Below are 13,142 nucleotides of genomic sequence, written 5' to 3' on the forward strand. Positions count from 1 at the left end.
AACCCCCACCCTCTTGGCAACCACAAGGTTGTATTCTATGTCTATGAGTGTGTTTCTGTTTTGTATTTATGTTCTTTTATTTTATTCCACATATGAGCGATCACATATATTATTTTTCTTTCTCTTTCTTCCTTACTTCATTTAGAATGACACTCTCCAGGGACATCCATGTTGCTGCAAATGGTGTTATGTTGTCGTCTTTTTTTGTGTGTGTGGCTGAAAAGAATTCCATTGTATAAATATACCACATCTTCTCAATCGATTCATCTGTTGATGGACATTTAGGTTGTTTCCATATCCTGGCTATTGTAATGCTGCTATGAACATTGGGGTGCAGGTGTCTTTTTGAAGTAGGCTTCCTTCTGGATATATGCCCAGGAGCGGGATTCCTGGGTCATACAGTAAGTCTATTCTTAGTCTTTTGAGGAATCTCCATACTGTTTTCCACAGTGGCTGTACCAAACTACATTCCCACCAGCAGTGTAGGAGGGTTCCCTTTTATCCACAGCCTCTCCAGCATTTGTCATTTGTGGACTTTTGAATGACGGCCATTCTGACTGGTGTGAGGTGATACCTCATTGGAGTTTTGATTTGCATTTCTCTGATAATCAGTGACACTGAGCATTTTTTCATGTGCTGAATGATCATTTGTATTTCTTCCTTGGAGAATTGTTTATTTAGGTCTTTTGCCCATTTTTGGATTGGGTTGTTTGTTTTTTTCTTATTAAGTCATATGAGTTGCTTGTACACTCTGGAGGTCAAGCCTTTGTCAGTTTCATCTTTTGCAAAAATTTTCTCCAATTCCAGAGGTTGTTTTGTATTGTTTATGGTTTCATTTGCTATGTAGAAGCTTCTAAGTTTAATTAGTTCCCATTGGTTTATTCTTGCTTTTATTTCTATTGCTTGGGTAGACTGTTCTTGGAGAAAATTTTTGAGATATATGTCAGATAATGTTCTGCCTATATTTTCTTCTAGGAGGTTTAATTTATCTTGCCTTATGTTTAAGTCTTTGATCCATTTTGGGCTGATTTTTGTGTATGGTGTAAGGGAGTGTTTTAGCTTCATTGCTTTACATGCTGCTGTCCAGTTTTCCCAACACCATTTGCTGAAGAGACTGTCTTTATTCCATTGTATATTCTTGCCTATTTTGTCAAAGATTAGTTGACGAAAAGTTTGTGGGTTCATTTCTGGGCTCTCTATTTTGTTCTATTGGTCCATATGTCTGTTTTCATACCAATAACATGCTTTTTTGATTGCTGTAGCTCTATAGTATTGTCTGAAGTCTGGGAGACTTATTCCTTCAGTCTCTTTCTTTTTCTTCAGTAATTCTTTGGCAATTCTAGGTCTTTTGTAGTTTCATATAAATTTTATTATGATTTGTTCTAGTTCTGTGAAACATGTCCTGGGTAATTTGATAGGGACTGCATTAAATCTGTAGATGCCTTGGGCAATATGACCATTTTAACAATATTGATTCTTCCAATCCAGGAGCATGGGATGTCTCTCCATTTTTTTATGTCTTCTTTAATTTCCTTCAGCCGTGGTTTATAGTTTTCTGTGTATAATTATTTCACCTCCTTGGTTAGATTTATTTCTAGGTATTTTATTACTTTGGGTGCTATTTTAAAGGGGATTGTTTCTATACTTTCTTTTACTGTTGATTCATCATTAGTGTAAAGAAATGCAACTGATTTTTGAACATTAATCTTGTAACCTGCTACCTTGCTGAATTCTTCAATCAGCTCTAGTAGTTTTTGTGTGGAACTTTTAGGGTTTTCTATATATATAGTAACATGTTGTTGGCATATAGTCACAGCTTTACTTCTACTTCTCCAAATTGGATCCCTTTCATTTCTCTCTCTTGCCTGCTTGCTGTGGCTAGGACTTCCAAGACTATGTTGAATAGGAGTGGTGATAGTGGGCAGCCTTGCCTTGCCCTAGAGTTTATTGGGAAGCTTTTGAGTATTTCACTGTTGAGTACTATGCTGGCTGTAGGTTTCTCATATATAGCTTTTATTATGTTGAGATATGCTCCCTCTGTACCCACTTTGGTGAGAGTTTTTATGATAAATAGTGGTTGAATTTTATCAAACGCTGTTTCTGCATCGATTGAGATGATCATGTGGTTTTTGTCCTCTCTCTTGTTGATGTGATGTATTACATTGATGGATTTGCATATGTTGAACCACCCTTGTGTCCCTGGGATGGACCCCCACTTGATCATGTTGTATATCTTTTTTATGAGCTGTTGGATTCTATTTGCTAATATTTTGGTAAGGAGTTTTGCACCTATGGTCATCAGTGATATTGGTCTTTTTTTTTACATTTTTTATTGATTCATAATCATTTTACAGTGTTGTGTCAAATTCCAGTGTTCAGCACAATTTTTCAGTCATTCATGGACATATACACACTCATTGTCACATTTTTTTTCTCTGTGATTTATCATAACATTTTGTGTATATTTCCCTGTGCTATACAGTGTAATCTTGTTTATCTATTCTACAATTTTGAAATCCCAGTCTACCCCTTCCCACCCTCTACCCCCCCCCGGTAACCACAAGTCTGTATTCTCTGTCCATGAGTCTATTTCTGTCCTGTATTTATGCTTTGTTTTTATTTGTTTTTGTTTTTTAGATTCCACATATGAGCGATCTCATATGGTATTTTTCTTTCTCTTTCTGGCTTACTTCACTTAGAATGACATTCTCTAGGATCATCCATGTTGCTGCAAATGGCATTATGTTGTCAGTTTTTATGGCTGAGTAGTATTCCATTGTATAAATATACCACTTCTTCTTTATCCAGTCACCTGTTGATGGACATTTAGGTTGTTTCCATGTTTTGGCTATTGTAAATAGTGTTGCTATGAACATTGGGGTGCAGGTGTCATCCTGAAGTAGATTTCCTTCTGGGTACAAGCCCAGGAGTGGGATTCCTGGGTCATATGGTAAGTCTATTCCTAGTCTTTTGAGGAATCTCCACACTGTTTTCCATAGTGAATCAAGAAGAAACTGAACACTTGAACAATCCGATCACTAGAAAGGAAATAGAAATAGCAATTAAAAACTTCCCTACAAATAAAAGTCCAGGACCAGATGGCTTCACCAGGGAATTCTACAAAACATACAAAGAAGAACTCATACCAGTGCTTCTCAAACTCTTCCAGACAATTGAAAAGGAGGGAATACTCCCAAACTCATTCTATGAAGCCACAATCACCCTGATACCAAAACCAGGCAAAGACACTACAAAAAAAGAGAATTATAGGCCAATATCACTGATGAACATAGACACCAAAATCCTCACCAAAATTTTAGCAAATAGAATCCAACAACACATAAAAAAGATTATACATCATGACCAAGTGGGGTTCATCCCAGGAACACAAGGCTGGTTCAACTTACGCAAATCAGTCAATGTAATACATCACATCAACAAGAGAAAGGACAAAAACCACATGATCATCTCAATCGATGCAGAAAAAGCATTTGATAAAATTCAACACCCATTTATGATAAAAACTCTCGCCAAAGTGGGTACAGAGGGAACATATCTCAACATAATAAAAGCTATATATGACAAACCTATAGCCAGCATAGTTCTCAACGGTGAAAAACTCAAAAGCTTCCCACTAAAATCTGGGACAAGACAAGGATGCACACTATCACCACTCCTATTCAATATAGTCCTGGAAGTCCTAGCCACAGCAATCAAGCAAGAGAAAGAAATAAAAGTGATCCAAATTGGAAAAGAAGAGGTAAAAGTGTCATTATATGCTGATGACATGTTACTATATATAGAAAACCCTAAAAGGTCCACAAAAAAGCTACTAGAGCTGATCGAAGAATTCAGCAAGGTAGCAGGTTACAAAATTAATGTTCAAAAATCAGTTGCCTTTCTTTACACTAATGATAAATCAACAGAAAAAGAAAGTAAAGAAACAATCCCCTTTAAAATAGCACCCAAAGTAATAAAATATCTGGGATATTGGTCTTTGATCCCTCTTTTTGGTAGTGTCTTTGCCTGGTTTTGGTTTCGGGGTGATGGTGGCTTCATAGAATGAATTTGGGAGTGCTCCCTTCTTTTCAATCTTCTGCAAGAGTTTGAGAAGGACTGGTATGAGTTCTTCTTTGTATGTTTGGTAGAATTCCCCAGTGAAGCCGTCTGGTCCTGGACTTTTATTTTTAGGGAGGTTTTTATTGCTGTTTCTATTTAATTCCTAGTAATTGGTTTGTTCAAGTGGTCAGTTTCTTCTTGATTCAGTCTTGGTGGACAATGTTTCCAGAAACTTGTCCATCTCCTCTAGGTTATCCATTTTATTTCCATATAGTTTTTCATAATATTCTCATATGATATTCTGTATTTCTATGTTATTTGTTGTAATTTCTCCATTGTCGTATCTTATTTTGCTTATTTGTACTCCCTCTGTTTTCTTCATTGTGAGCTTGGCCAGAAGTTTATCGATTTCATTTACTTTTTCAAAAAAACAGATTTTGGTTTGATCGATTTTTTCTATTGTTTTTTTAATCTCTATTTTATTTATTTCCTCCCTGATTTTATTATTTCCTTCCTTCTGCTGACTTTTGCAGTTTTTTGCTCTTCGTTTTTTAATTCTTTTAGCTTGTGGGTTAGATTGTTTATTTGAGATTGTTCTTCTCTTTTCGAGGAAGGCCTGTATCACTATAAAATTCCCTCTCAGCACTGCCTTTGCAACATCCCATAAATATTGTTTAGTTGTGTTTTCATTTTCATTTTTATTAAGGTATTTTTTAATTTCAACTTTGATTTCCTCATTGACCCATTGGTTTTTTAGTAACATGTTGTTTAATCTCCATGCTTTCCTTTTTTCTGAATTCTTTCTTTGTATTTGATTTCTAGTTTCATGGCATTGTGGTCAGTAAAGATGCTTGAGATAATTTCTATCTTCTTAAAATTGTTGAGGCTTCTTTTGTGCCCAGGTACATGATCAGTCCTAGAAGATGTTCCATGTGCACTAGAAAAGAATATATATCCTATTTTTGGGGCATTGTAATGCTCTGAAAATATCCACCAAGTCTAATTTTTCTATTGCATCATTTAATTTCTTTGTTGCCTTATTTATTTTCTGTATGGAATATCTTTCTAGTGATGTTAATACGGTGTTAAAATCTCTGACAGTGATTGTATTCCCATCAATATTCCTCTTTATCTCTGTTAGTAATTGTTTTATGTACTTAGGTGCTCCTATATTGGGTGCATATATATTAAGGAGTGTAATATCCTCATCTTGTATTACTCCTTTAATCATTATAAATTGTCCTTCTTTATCTTTCTTTATGGCCTTTGTTTTAAAGTCTATTTTGTCTAAAATTAGTACTGCTACACCTGCTTTTTTGGTTTTCCATTTGCATGGAATATCCTTTTCCATCCTTTCACTCTCAATCTATCTGTGTCCTTCTCCTTAAAGTGGGTCTGTTGTATGCAGCATATTGAAGGTTCTTGCTTTATTATCCAGTCTTCCACTCTATTTCTTTTGATTGGAGTGCTTAGTCCGTTAACTTTTACAGTCATTAATGATAGATGTGTGTTTATTGCCATTTTGAACTTATCTTTGCAGTTGATTTGGTATTTCTTCTTTGTTCCTTTCTTCTTCCTTTTGTGGTTGGTAATTTTCCTGTGTATTATCTTGGATTTTATTTAGTTTTTGTGACTCCGTTGTATGTTTTTGGCTTGTGGTTGCCTTTTTTGTAAATCTATTATCCCATTACTATAACTGTTTGTATGAAACAGATATTAATATAAGCTCAAACCCATCCTATTGAGAACAGAAAACTTTAAAAAAAAGAAAAAAAAACTCCATATTTTCTTGCTTCCCTCTCCCACTCTTTATGATTTACATGTCTTCTTTTATAATTTCATGTTTATTCCATTTGCAATTCATGGTAGTTATCACCTTTCCAGTTATGACTTTCTCATTTCTGTAGCATCCTGCTTCTTTTCTTTTCAGAGTAGACCTTTCAATATTTCTTTTAGCATGGGTTTAGTGTTGCTAAACTCTTCTAGTTTTTGCTTGTCTGTGAAATTCTTTATCTCTTCTTCTATCCTAAAGGATAGCCTTGCTGGATAATATATCCTAGGCTGCATCTTTTTTTCATTCACGACTTTGAATATATCTTGCCACTCCCTTCTGGACTGTAGTATTTGTGTAGAGAAATCAGCTGAGAGCCTTATGGAGGTCCCCTTGTAACTCACTCTATTTTTCTCTTAGAATATTTTTCTTAGAATCATTTCTTTATCCCTATCTCTGGCCATCTTGATTATGATATGTCTTGGTGTGAGTTAGTTTAAGTTCTTCCTGTTGGCACCCTGTGAGCTTTTTGTACTTCAATATCTGATTCCTTGTTTAAGTTTGGGAAACTTTCAGTCATGATTTCTTCCAATACCTTTTCAATCCCCTTTGTTCTTTCTTCTCCTTTTCGAACCCCTATTATACATAGATTTGCACTCTTTATATTATCCCATAGGTCCCGTATGTTGTCTTCATTGTTTTTAATTTGCTTTTCTCTCAGCTGTTCTGATTGTGTGCTTTCTGTTGTCCTGTCTTCTAGATCACTTATTCATTCCTCTGCATTATCTAGTCTGCTTTGTACAGCCTTTAGATAAGCTCTCATCTCAGCCAATGAGCTTACCAATTCTACTTGGCTCTTCTTTATAGTTTTGATTTCATTTTTGACATTTTATATCTCTAAACACTATCTCTTTTAGTTCCTTCAGTACTTTTATCACTCTTTTTTTTTGACATCTTGATCTAGTAGGCCATCAATGTCTATTTCATTGATCATTCTTTCAGTGGATTTCTCTTGGCCTTTTAATTGGGAGTGGTTCCTCTACTTCTTCATCTTGCTCATCTCTCTCTGGCAATGTGGCTTTTGGAGTATCAGTTATCTATTGTAGTCTTTAAGGAGTTTATTTAGTTATCTATCTAATGCCTATGCAGGAATAAAGGTTTAAAAAAAAAAGAGAGACAGAATTTTAAATGATGGGAGAAAAAAAGTTTGAAAACAGTGTATAATCAGTAATAGAAGAACAATTTTAATCAGACTAGCAATCGAGTTGAGATGTCTTTTAAAAACCTTAAAAAAAAGGAGAAAAGAGCAAAAATCAGTATTTGATACCTGTGTATAATCAATAAAAGGAGATCAGGTGGATTTTTAAAAATAAAAATGTTTTAAAATAAAAATTTAAAAGGGATAGAAACTAGAAGCATATACAATTGTATAAAATGTAAAAATTAAAAAATAATAGAAAATAGGAGAGATTAAAAAAAGATAAAATAAAAAGATTACTTTAAAAGAAGGGAGGTAAAACTGTTTTAAGAACAGTGTTTAATGAATAATAGAAGAGCAAGTTGAAGCAGAATAGCATTCGGGTTGAGATGTCTTTAAAACCTTTAAAAAATGAGAAAACAGCAAAAAAATTTTTGAAATCTGAATAATGAATAACAGGAGGTCAAAACCAAGAGAAATATAAATGAAATTCTGTGTGTCTTTAAAAATAATAATAAGATACTTTAAAGGAAAATTTAAAAGGGATTAAAACTGGAAGCATATACAATTGTTTAAAAAGTGAAAATTAAAAGGGTAATAGAGAATAGAACAGATAAAAAAAGTGGGAGATGTGTTCTCATGGAGACTGTGCACTCTTATTGATTTTATCGATTAGTCTGTCTTCGCCCTGTTTTGCGAACTCAGCTTGCTGCTTCTAGAGGCCTATTGTTGGCACCCCTCATCTGTGCTGTTCCCAAGCAGTGCCTGTCCACAAGCAGATTGCACCCCCTCCCAACACTAGGATAGCTGCTGTGTTCCTTCATGGTGGGCGGGCTGTTCACTCCCCCTTCTGATGCTGCAGTCTGATGCTGTGCTCTGTGAGTTAGGTGGGTGGATCGTGCCACCTCCCAGCACCGTGATCAAGTGCTGTGCTCCTGCCAGAAAGGCGGGTGGCTGCCCTCCCTCTACCAGCACCGGTTGCTCCCCTGCTCTGTGCAGCTGCCAGCTCCACCCCAGGTCCCCTCTGTGTAGGCAGGCTCGGGGAAGATGGCAGAACAGCCCTGCCTCTGCTCTGTGACAAAATTCAGCTCCTTGTTTGTCTTGGCGGTGCAAGTTCTCTGAAGTACCAGGGCAGATATAGCCTATCTGCCTGCGGCTGTAAACAAGTCTCTGTCTGTCCTTTGAGGCTGCTAAGCTCTTAGGTTTGCATTCAAGTCTCAACCCTGCCCCTGCCTGAGTGCTAAGCACTGGAGGATATGGTGGCTGTGGCTGAGTCCCGCTTCTCTTCTCCCAAAAACTTTCAGCGGGTTTTAGAGATGGGGATATAGCACCCTTCCCCTCAGGGTACATCAGCCATGATGTTTTATGGAGGGCCCAGGTTGTTTTGCTCTGTGTAGCCACTCATCCACGGTGTTCAGCACCCTGCAGTCCCCCAAAGGTGTCTCAGTGCAACTGTTCCAGTCCTCCACCCAGCTGGGGCAGTCTGTCCCATCCCCCACCTGCCACTTTGGTTTTAGGGCTGGGAGTTGCTGAGACTTTCTATGCCCATTTAACCTAGTTCTGTTGGTCAAGGGCTGCTCCATACAGAACCGAGCTTCAGAGGCTCCCACTCTGTCCCACTGACCTCTACATTGGAGAGGCAGAGATTCAACAAATGAGTGCTATTCTTCCTATGCTGCTTCCTCCTTTCGGGACCAGTCCTGCACTGCTTTTCTTTTTCTTCTTTCTTTTTTTCCTTTTCTCTTACCGGATTCTTGGTATCTTTGTCTTTTGAATAGGGTGATGTTCTGTTGGAGTTCGGCAGGTGCTTTGGTTGGCTGAGTGGGTCCGTGAATGTGAGTTTTGGTGTATTTGTGGGAGAGAGTAAACTACCAGCATCCTTCGACTCCATCATCTTGGCCCCTCTGGGTTAAGTTAGTTTTTTTCCCTAGTTACTTAAGTTGCAAAATTAAGTTGTTTATTTGAGAATTTTCATTTTTTAAAATTATTTATAGCTATAAATTTACCCCTCAGCGCTTCTTTCACTAACATTTCATGCTTTGGTATGTTGTGTTGTCATTTTCATTTTCCTCTGTGTATTTTCTAATTTCCCTTGTGATTGCTTTTCTGATCTATTGCTTGTTTGAAATTGTGTGGCTTGACTTCCAAAATTTTGTAAATTTTCCAGTTTTCCTTCTGTTATTGATTTCTAACTTCATCTCACTGTGGATGGAGAAGATAATTTGTATGATATATTTTTAAGTCTACTGAGACTTAGCCTGTGGCCTAACATTTGTTTTATCTTGGAACATGTCCTATGTGCACTTGAGAAGACTGTGTGTTCTGTTCTTGTGGGTAGAATGTTCCATATATGATAGCTATAGTTGGCCTGTTGTGTGGTTTGTCTCCCACTTTTCTCAATTCTGTTTATTTAGTTATTTTGTCCATTATTGTAAGTGGGGTATTGGTTCATAATCTTTGAGCAGGGGTGGGGCATTAGGTGGAGAAACTGAGCAAAAACCAAGCCAGAAATTCTGAACTACGGTATTGGTATTTCACTCAATGCTGACCCAAGCGAGGTTATGTCGACTGAAATAAAATACACAACCTAAAAGTTATGTTTTATTCAGTGGATTTTCTGAGGACTTGAGCCCAGGAGACAACCTCGCAGCTTGCTCTAAGTGGCAGTTCCACTCAGGCAAGGGAGAAGCCAGGATATATATAAGTTTTTGCAACAAAGACCAGGTATTCAGAGCATCAAAAGATTACTGTTAATTAAAGAAACCAGATATCTCAAGTTAAGAAATTTAGTGGTTTTGTATGTATGAAAAGACACAAATGTCTGGGCTCATTGAAATCATTCCTTTGATATGCACCTAGCTATCTAGAACCAGTATCCTGAGTTCACTCAGGGTGCACCATTGGTGGCACCAGAGGCCAGGCTGCCTGCTTGTCCACAACCTGAGTTCCTTCTATTCACTTTTGGGGGTAACAGTAGCAACTAATGACTTGATGGTCACAGCATCTTTGTTTACTGATATGGCTGGCAATATTTTTCATTCACAGTTATACGTGGTAGGTTGTGGAGCAAAGACAAGTTTAGACGTCATGGCTAGACTACCTAGTCCAGAGCCTGAATAGAGTTTATAAATAATTTCATCTGCTTAGAGTCAGTTTAGGATTGAAGGAAGTTCAGATATTTAGATGTATCCTACTAGGAAATGCAGCTGTGGGAACTGGGGCAATAAAGATAGGAGAAATGGAATTGGACCTTACAGTGGGGCAGGAGAAAACCCTGGCTTCAGGACCTGGCTCTGTTCCTAATCAGTTATTTCAAATTGGGCAGATCAATTCCAGTTCTCTGAGTTGCAGTTTTCTCATCTGTAAAATGAAGCTATAGTCTGTTTTGTATTTTTAGAATGACATTTGAGTATCAAAATGAGATAATGGATTTTGAAGTGTTTTTATAACTTTTAATTGCAACATATTTGAAAAGGATTATTTTTATTATTGCAAAAAGGAAAATTCTCCCTATTTTCATTTCTCTTTTCTTTCCCTCCCTCTTCTTCTGTTTCCATCCTCCCTGGTCATCTTTATTTTCATTCCCATTGTCTCTCCTCATCATGTCATAGGGCCAGTGATCCGGGCTGAGGTGGGTGACACCATCCAGGTGATCTTCTACAACCGTGCCTCCCAGCCATTCAGCATACAGCCTCATGGGGTCTTTTATGAGAAGGACTCCGAGGGAACTGTGTACAATGATGGTGAGAAGGCAGGGTTTCTGAGTAATGTGGCTGCATGTTATAGCAGGTAGATCTAGAAGATAAATAAATAGGGGAGGGGAAGAGAGAGAAGGAGGCAGAATTAATTGTCATGCATGGATGTTGTTGAATGAATGCATATTATAGAGAGGCAGAGCTGAGGTCAATAAGAGACAATTACTTTTAAATATATTTAAATATATTCTGATTATAAAAATAAAATGTATATATTATGGAATTTTGATAAACATGGAAAAAATTATAAAATAAATAAACATCATTCATAGATAAATTGCCATTACATTTTGGAATACCTTTTAATATTATACATGTTTATACAAACGTATATAATTATAGATTTGTGATAATATTTTGTATGGTTTTTTATCATACTGTTTTCACTTACTGTTATATTGTGTCCATTTTCTATGCCATTATATTATAAAAATTTTAATGATTATATAATACTCTGTGTCATGGATTTGCCATAATTTGTTTACCTTATCCTCTGTTGTTTGAACATGTAGATTGTTTTCATTATTTTTAATATTGTAAGTCATGTTGCAATGAATCAATACATACATTTGGTTTGGATTACTATATCAGGAGAGAATCCTAGAAGTAGAATTATTAGGTAGTTAATTTATTGTTTTCTCTGAGAATAATATTAACACATGTTAATCCCAAGCCAAAAATATATTAAAAAAATACCGAACGCATAAAGGGCAAAGTTACAGACAAATCTGGTATGAAATAATATTCTACAGTGCAACTGATATGAAAAAGATTATATATATGTGTGTGTATATATGTATATGTGTGTATATGTATGTGTGTGTGTATAAAAAACTGAATCACTAGGCTGTATAAGAGAAACTAACACAATATTGTAAAACAACTACACTTCTATTAAAATAAATCAATGTAATAGGGGAAAAAATTAAAGAGACAACATCACAGGCAATATGCAAACCTTGCTTGATTTTGGTTCTGAAAAGAGACATTTTGAAGATAGTCGGAAATTTTTTTATATACACTGGATATTAGATGGTGTTAGGGTATTTTATTAGCTGTGGTAATGTTATTGTGGTAAATAGGAGTACTTACTGATGTATTCAGAAGTAAAATGTCATGATGCTTGCATTTTACTTCCAAATGATTTAGTAAAAGCAAACAAAAACTGTATGTGTATGTGTGTGTGTGGATATACATACACATAAATTTAGATAAATTAAAGATGTCAAAATGTTAGCAGTCAACTCCAAGTAGTAGGGTTATCATTGTACTATCCTTTAAAATTTTCTGTTTGTTTGAAAATTTAAAGAGTTAGAAACAGTGAATGAATAAGAAAAATAAGTTAAAGCCACCCTAAATTATATATCACCATATTATAAATTACACTCCGAGGACCTATCATATAGCACAGGGAACTATATTCAATTACTAGTAATAACCTATAAGGGAAAATAATCTGATATATATATATATGTGTGTGTGTGTATATATATATATATCTGAATTGCTTTGCTGTACAGTTGAAACTAACATTGTAAATCAACTACACTTCAATAAAAAATAAAATTAACCCCCTTAAAAATAAATAAATAAAAGGTGAAAACCACAACAAAATTATACTCCAAACATCTTTGTGTTTCTTTGCATACTTTTATGATTATTTCATCAGAATATATTTTTAAGATGTGGAATTGTGACAAATGATACACACATGAAAAATTTTGGTACCTACGTCCAAATTGCTTTATGGAAAATTTTGCAGTCATATCAATGTGGAGTTCTATGAACAGTTACCGAGAGGGAGGACACATTTTCTTACAACCTTACCAGCACAGGGCAGCCCTTCAATTTTTTAATTCTTTTTTATGGAAGCACTGGGGATGGAACCCAGAACCTCATGCATGCTAAGCATGTGTTCTACCACTGAGCTATACCCAGTCCCCCCGGGCAGCCATTTTAATGTTTGTTAAAATGTCAGTCTTGAAGGCAAACAACAACAACAAAACTCATTTTTACTTGTGTTAGGTTGAAAATTTTCAGTACTTAATTTGTATCATTTTTCTTGGGCATAAACTTTTTAAGACTTGTGATACGTTCTGTCAATTTTTTTTCCAAAAGGGCTATTTTCATTTACAATTAACCTTTTCGTAGGTGAGTGAGAGGAGTAGGTACCATTTGAACCACTTCTCACCAGCGCTGAGTATGATAATGTTTAAAAATTTTGTTAATTTGACAGGCAAAAAAGTTATCTAACAGTTTTCATTTGTACTTCTTTGATTACTAATAGGTTTTAAATTTTTAAATAAAATTTCTATGCATTTTTTGACCATTACTTGTGTCCATTTAAGAAATTACAGCC

General features: G+C 35.7%; 1 protein-coding gene across 1 annotated transcript in view; it reads left to right on the top strand.

Annotated features, from left to right (window-relative positions):
• HEPH (hephaestin) overlaps nt 1-13,142 on the top strand; it is an 87,737-nt gene that overhangs the window by 16,425 nt on the left and 58,170 nt on the right. The window contains exon 9 of the mRNA XM_015252233.3: nt 10,640-10,771. Coding sequence (XP_015107719.1) covers nt 10,640-10,771 — 132 coding nt within the window. The remainder of the gene's footprint in view (nt 1-10,639; nt 10,772-13,142) is intronic.

Source organism: Vicugna pacos, chromosome X (assembly GCF_048564905.1).
Source record: "Vicugna pacos chromosome X, VicPac4, whole genome shotgun sequence".
Taxonomy (NCBI): domain Eukaryota; kingdom Metazoa; phylum Chordata; class Mammalia; order Artiodactyla; family Camelidae; genus Vicugna; species Vicugna pacos.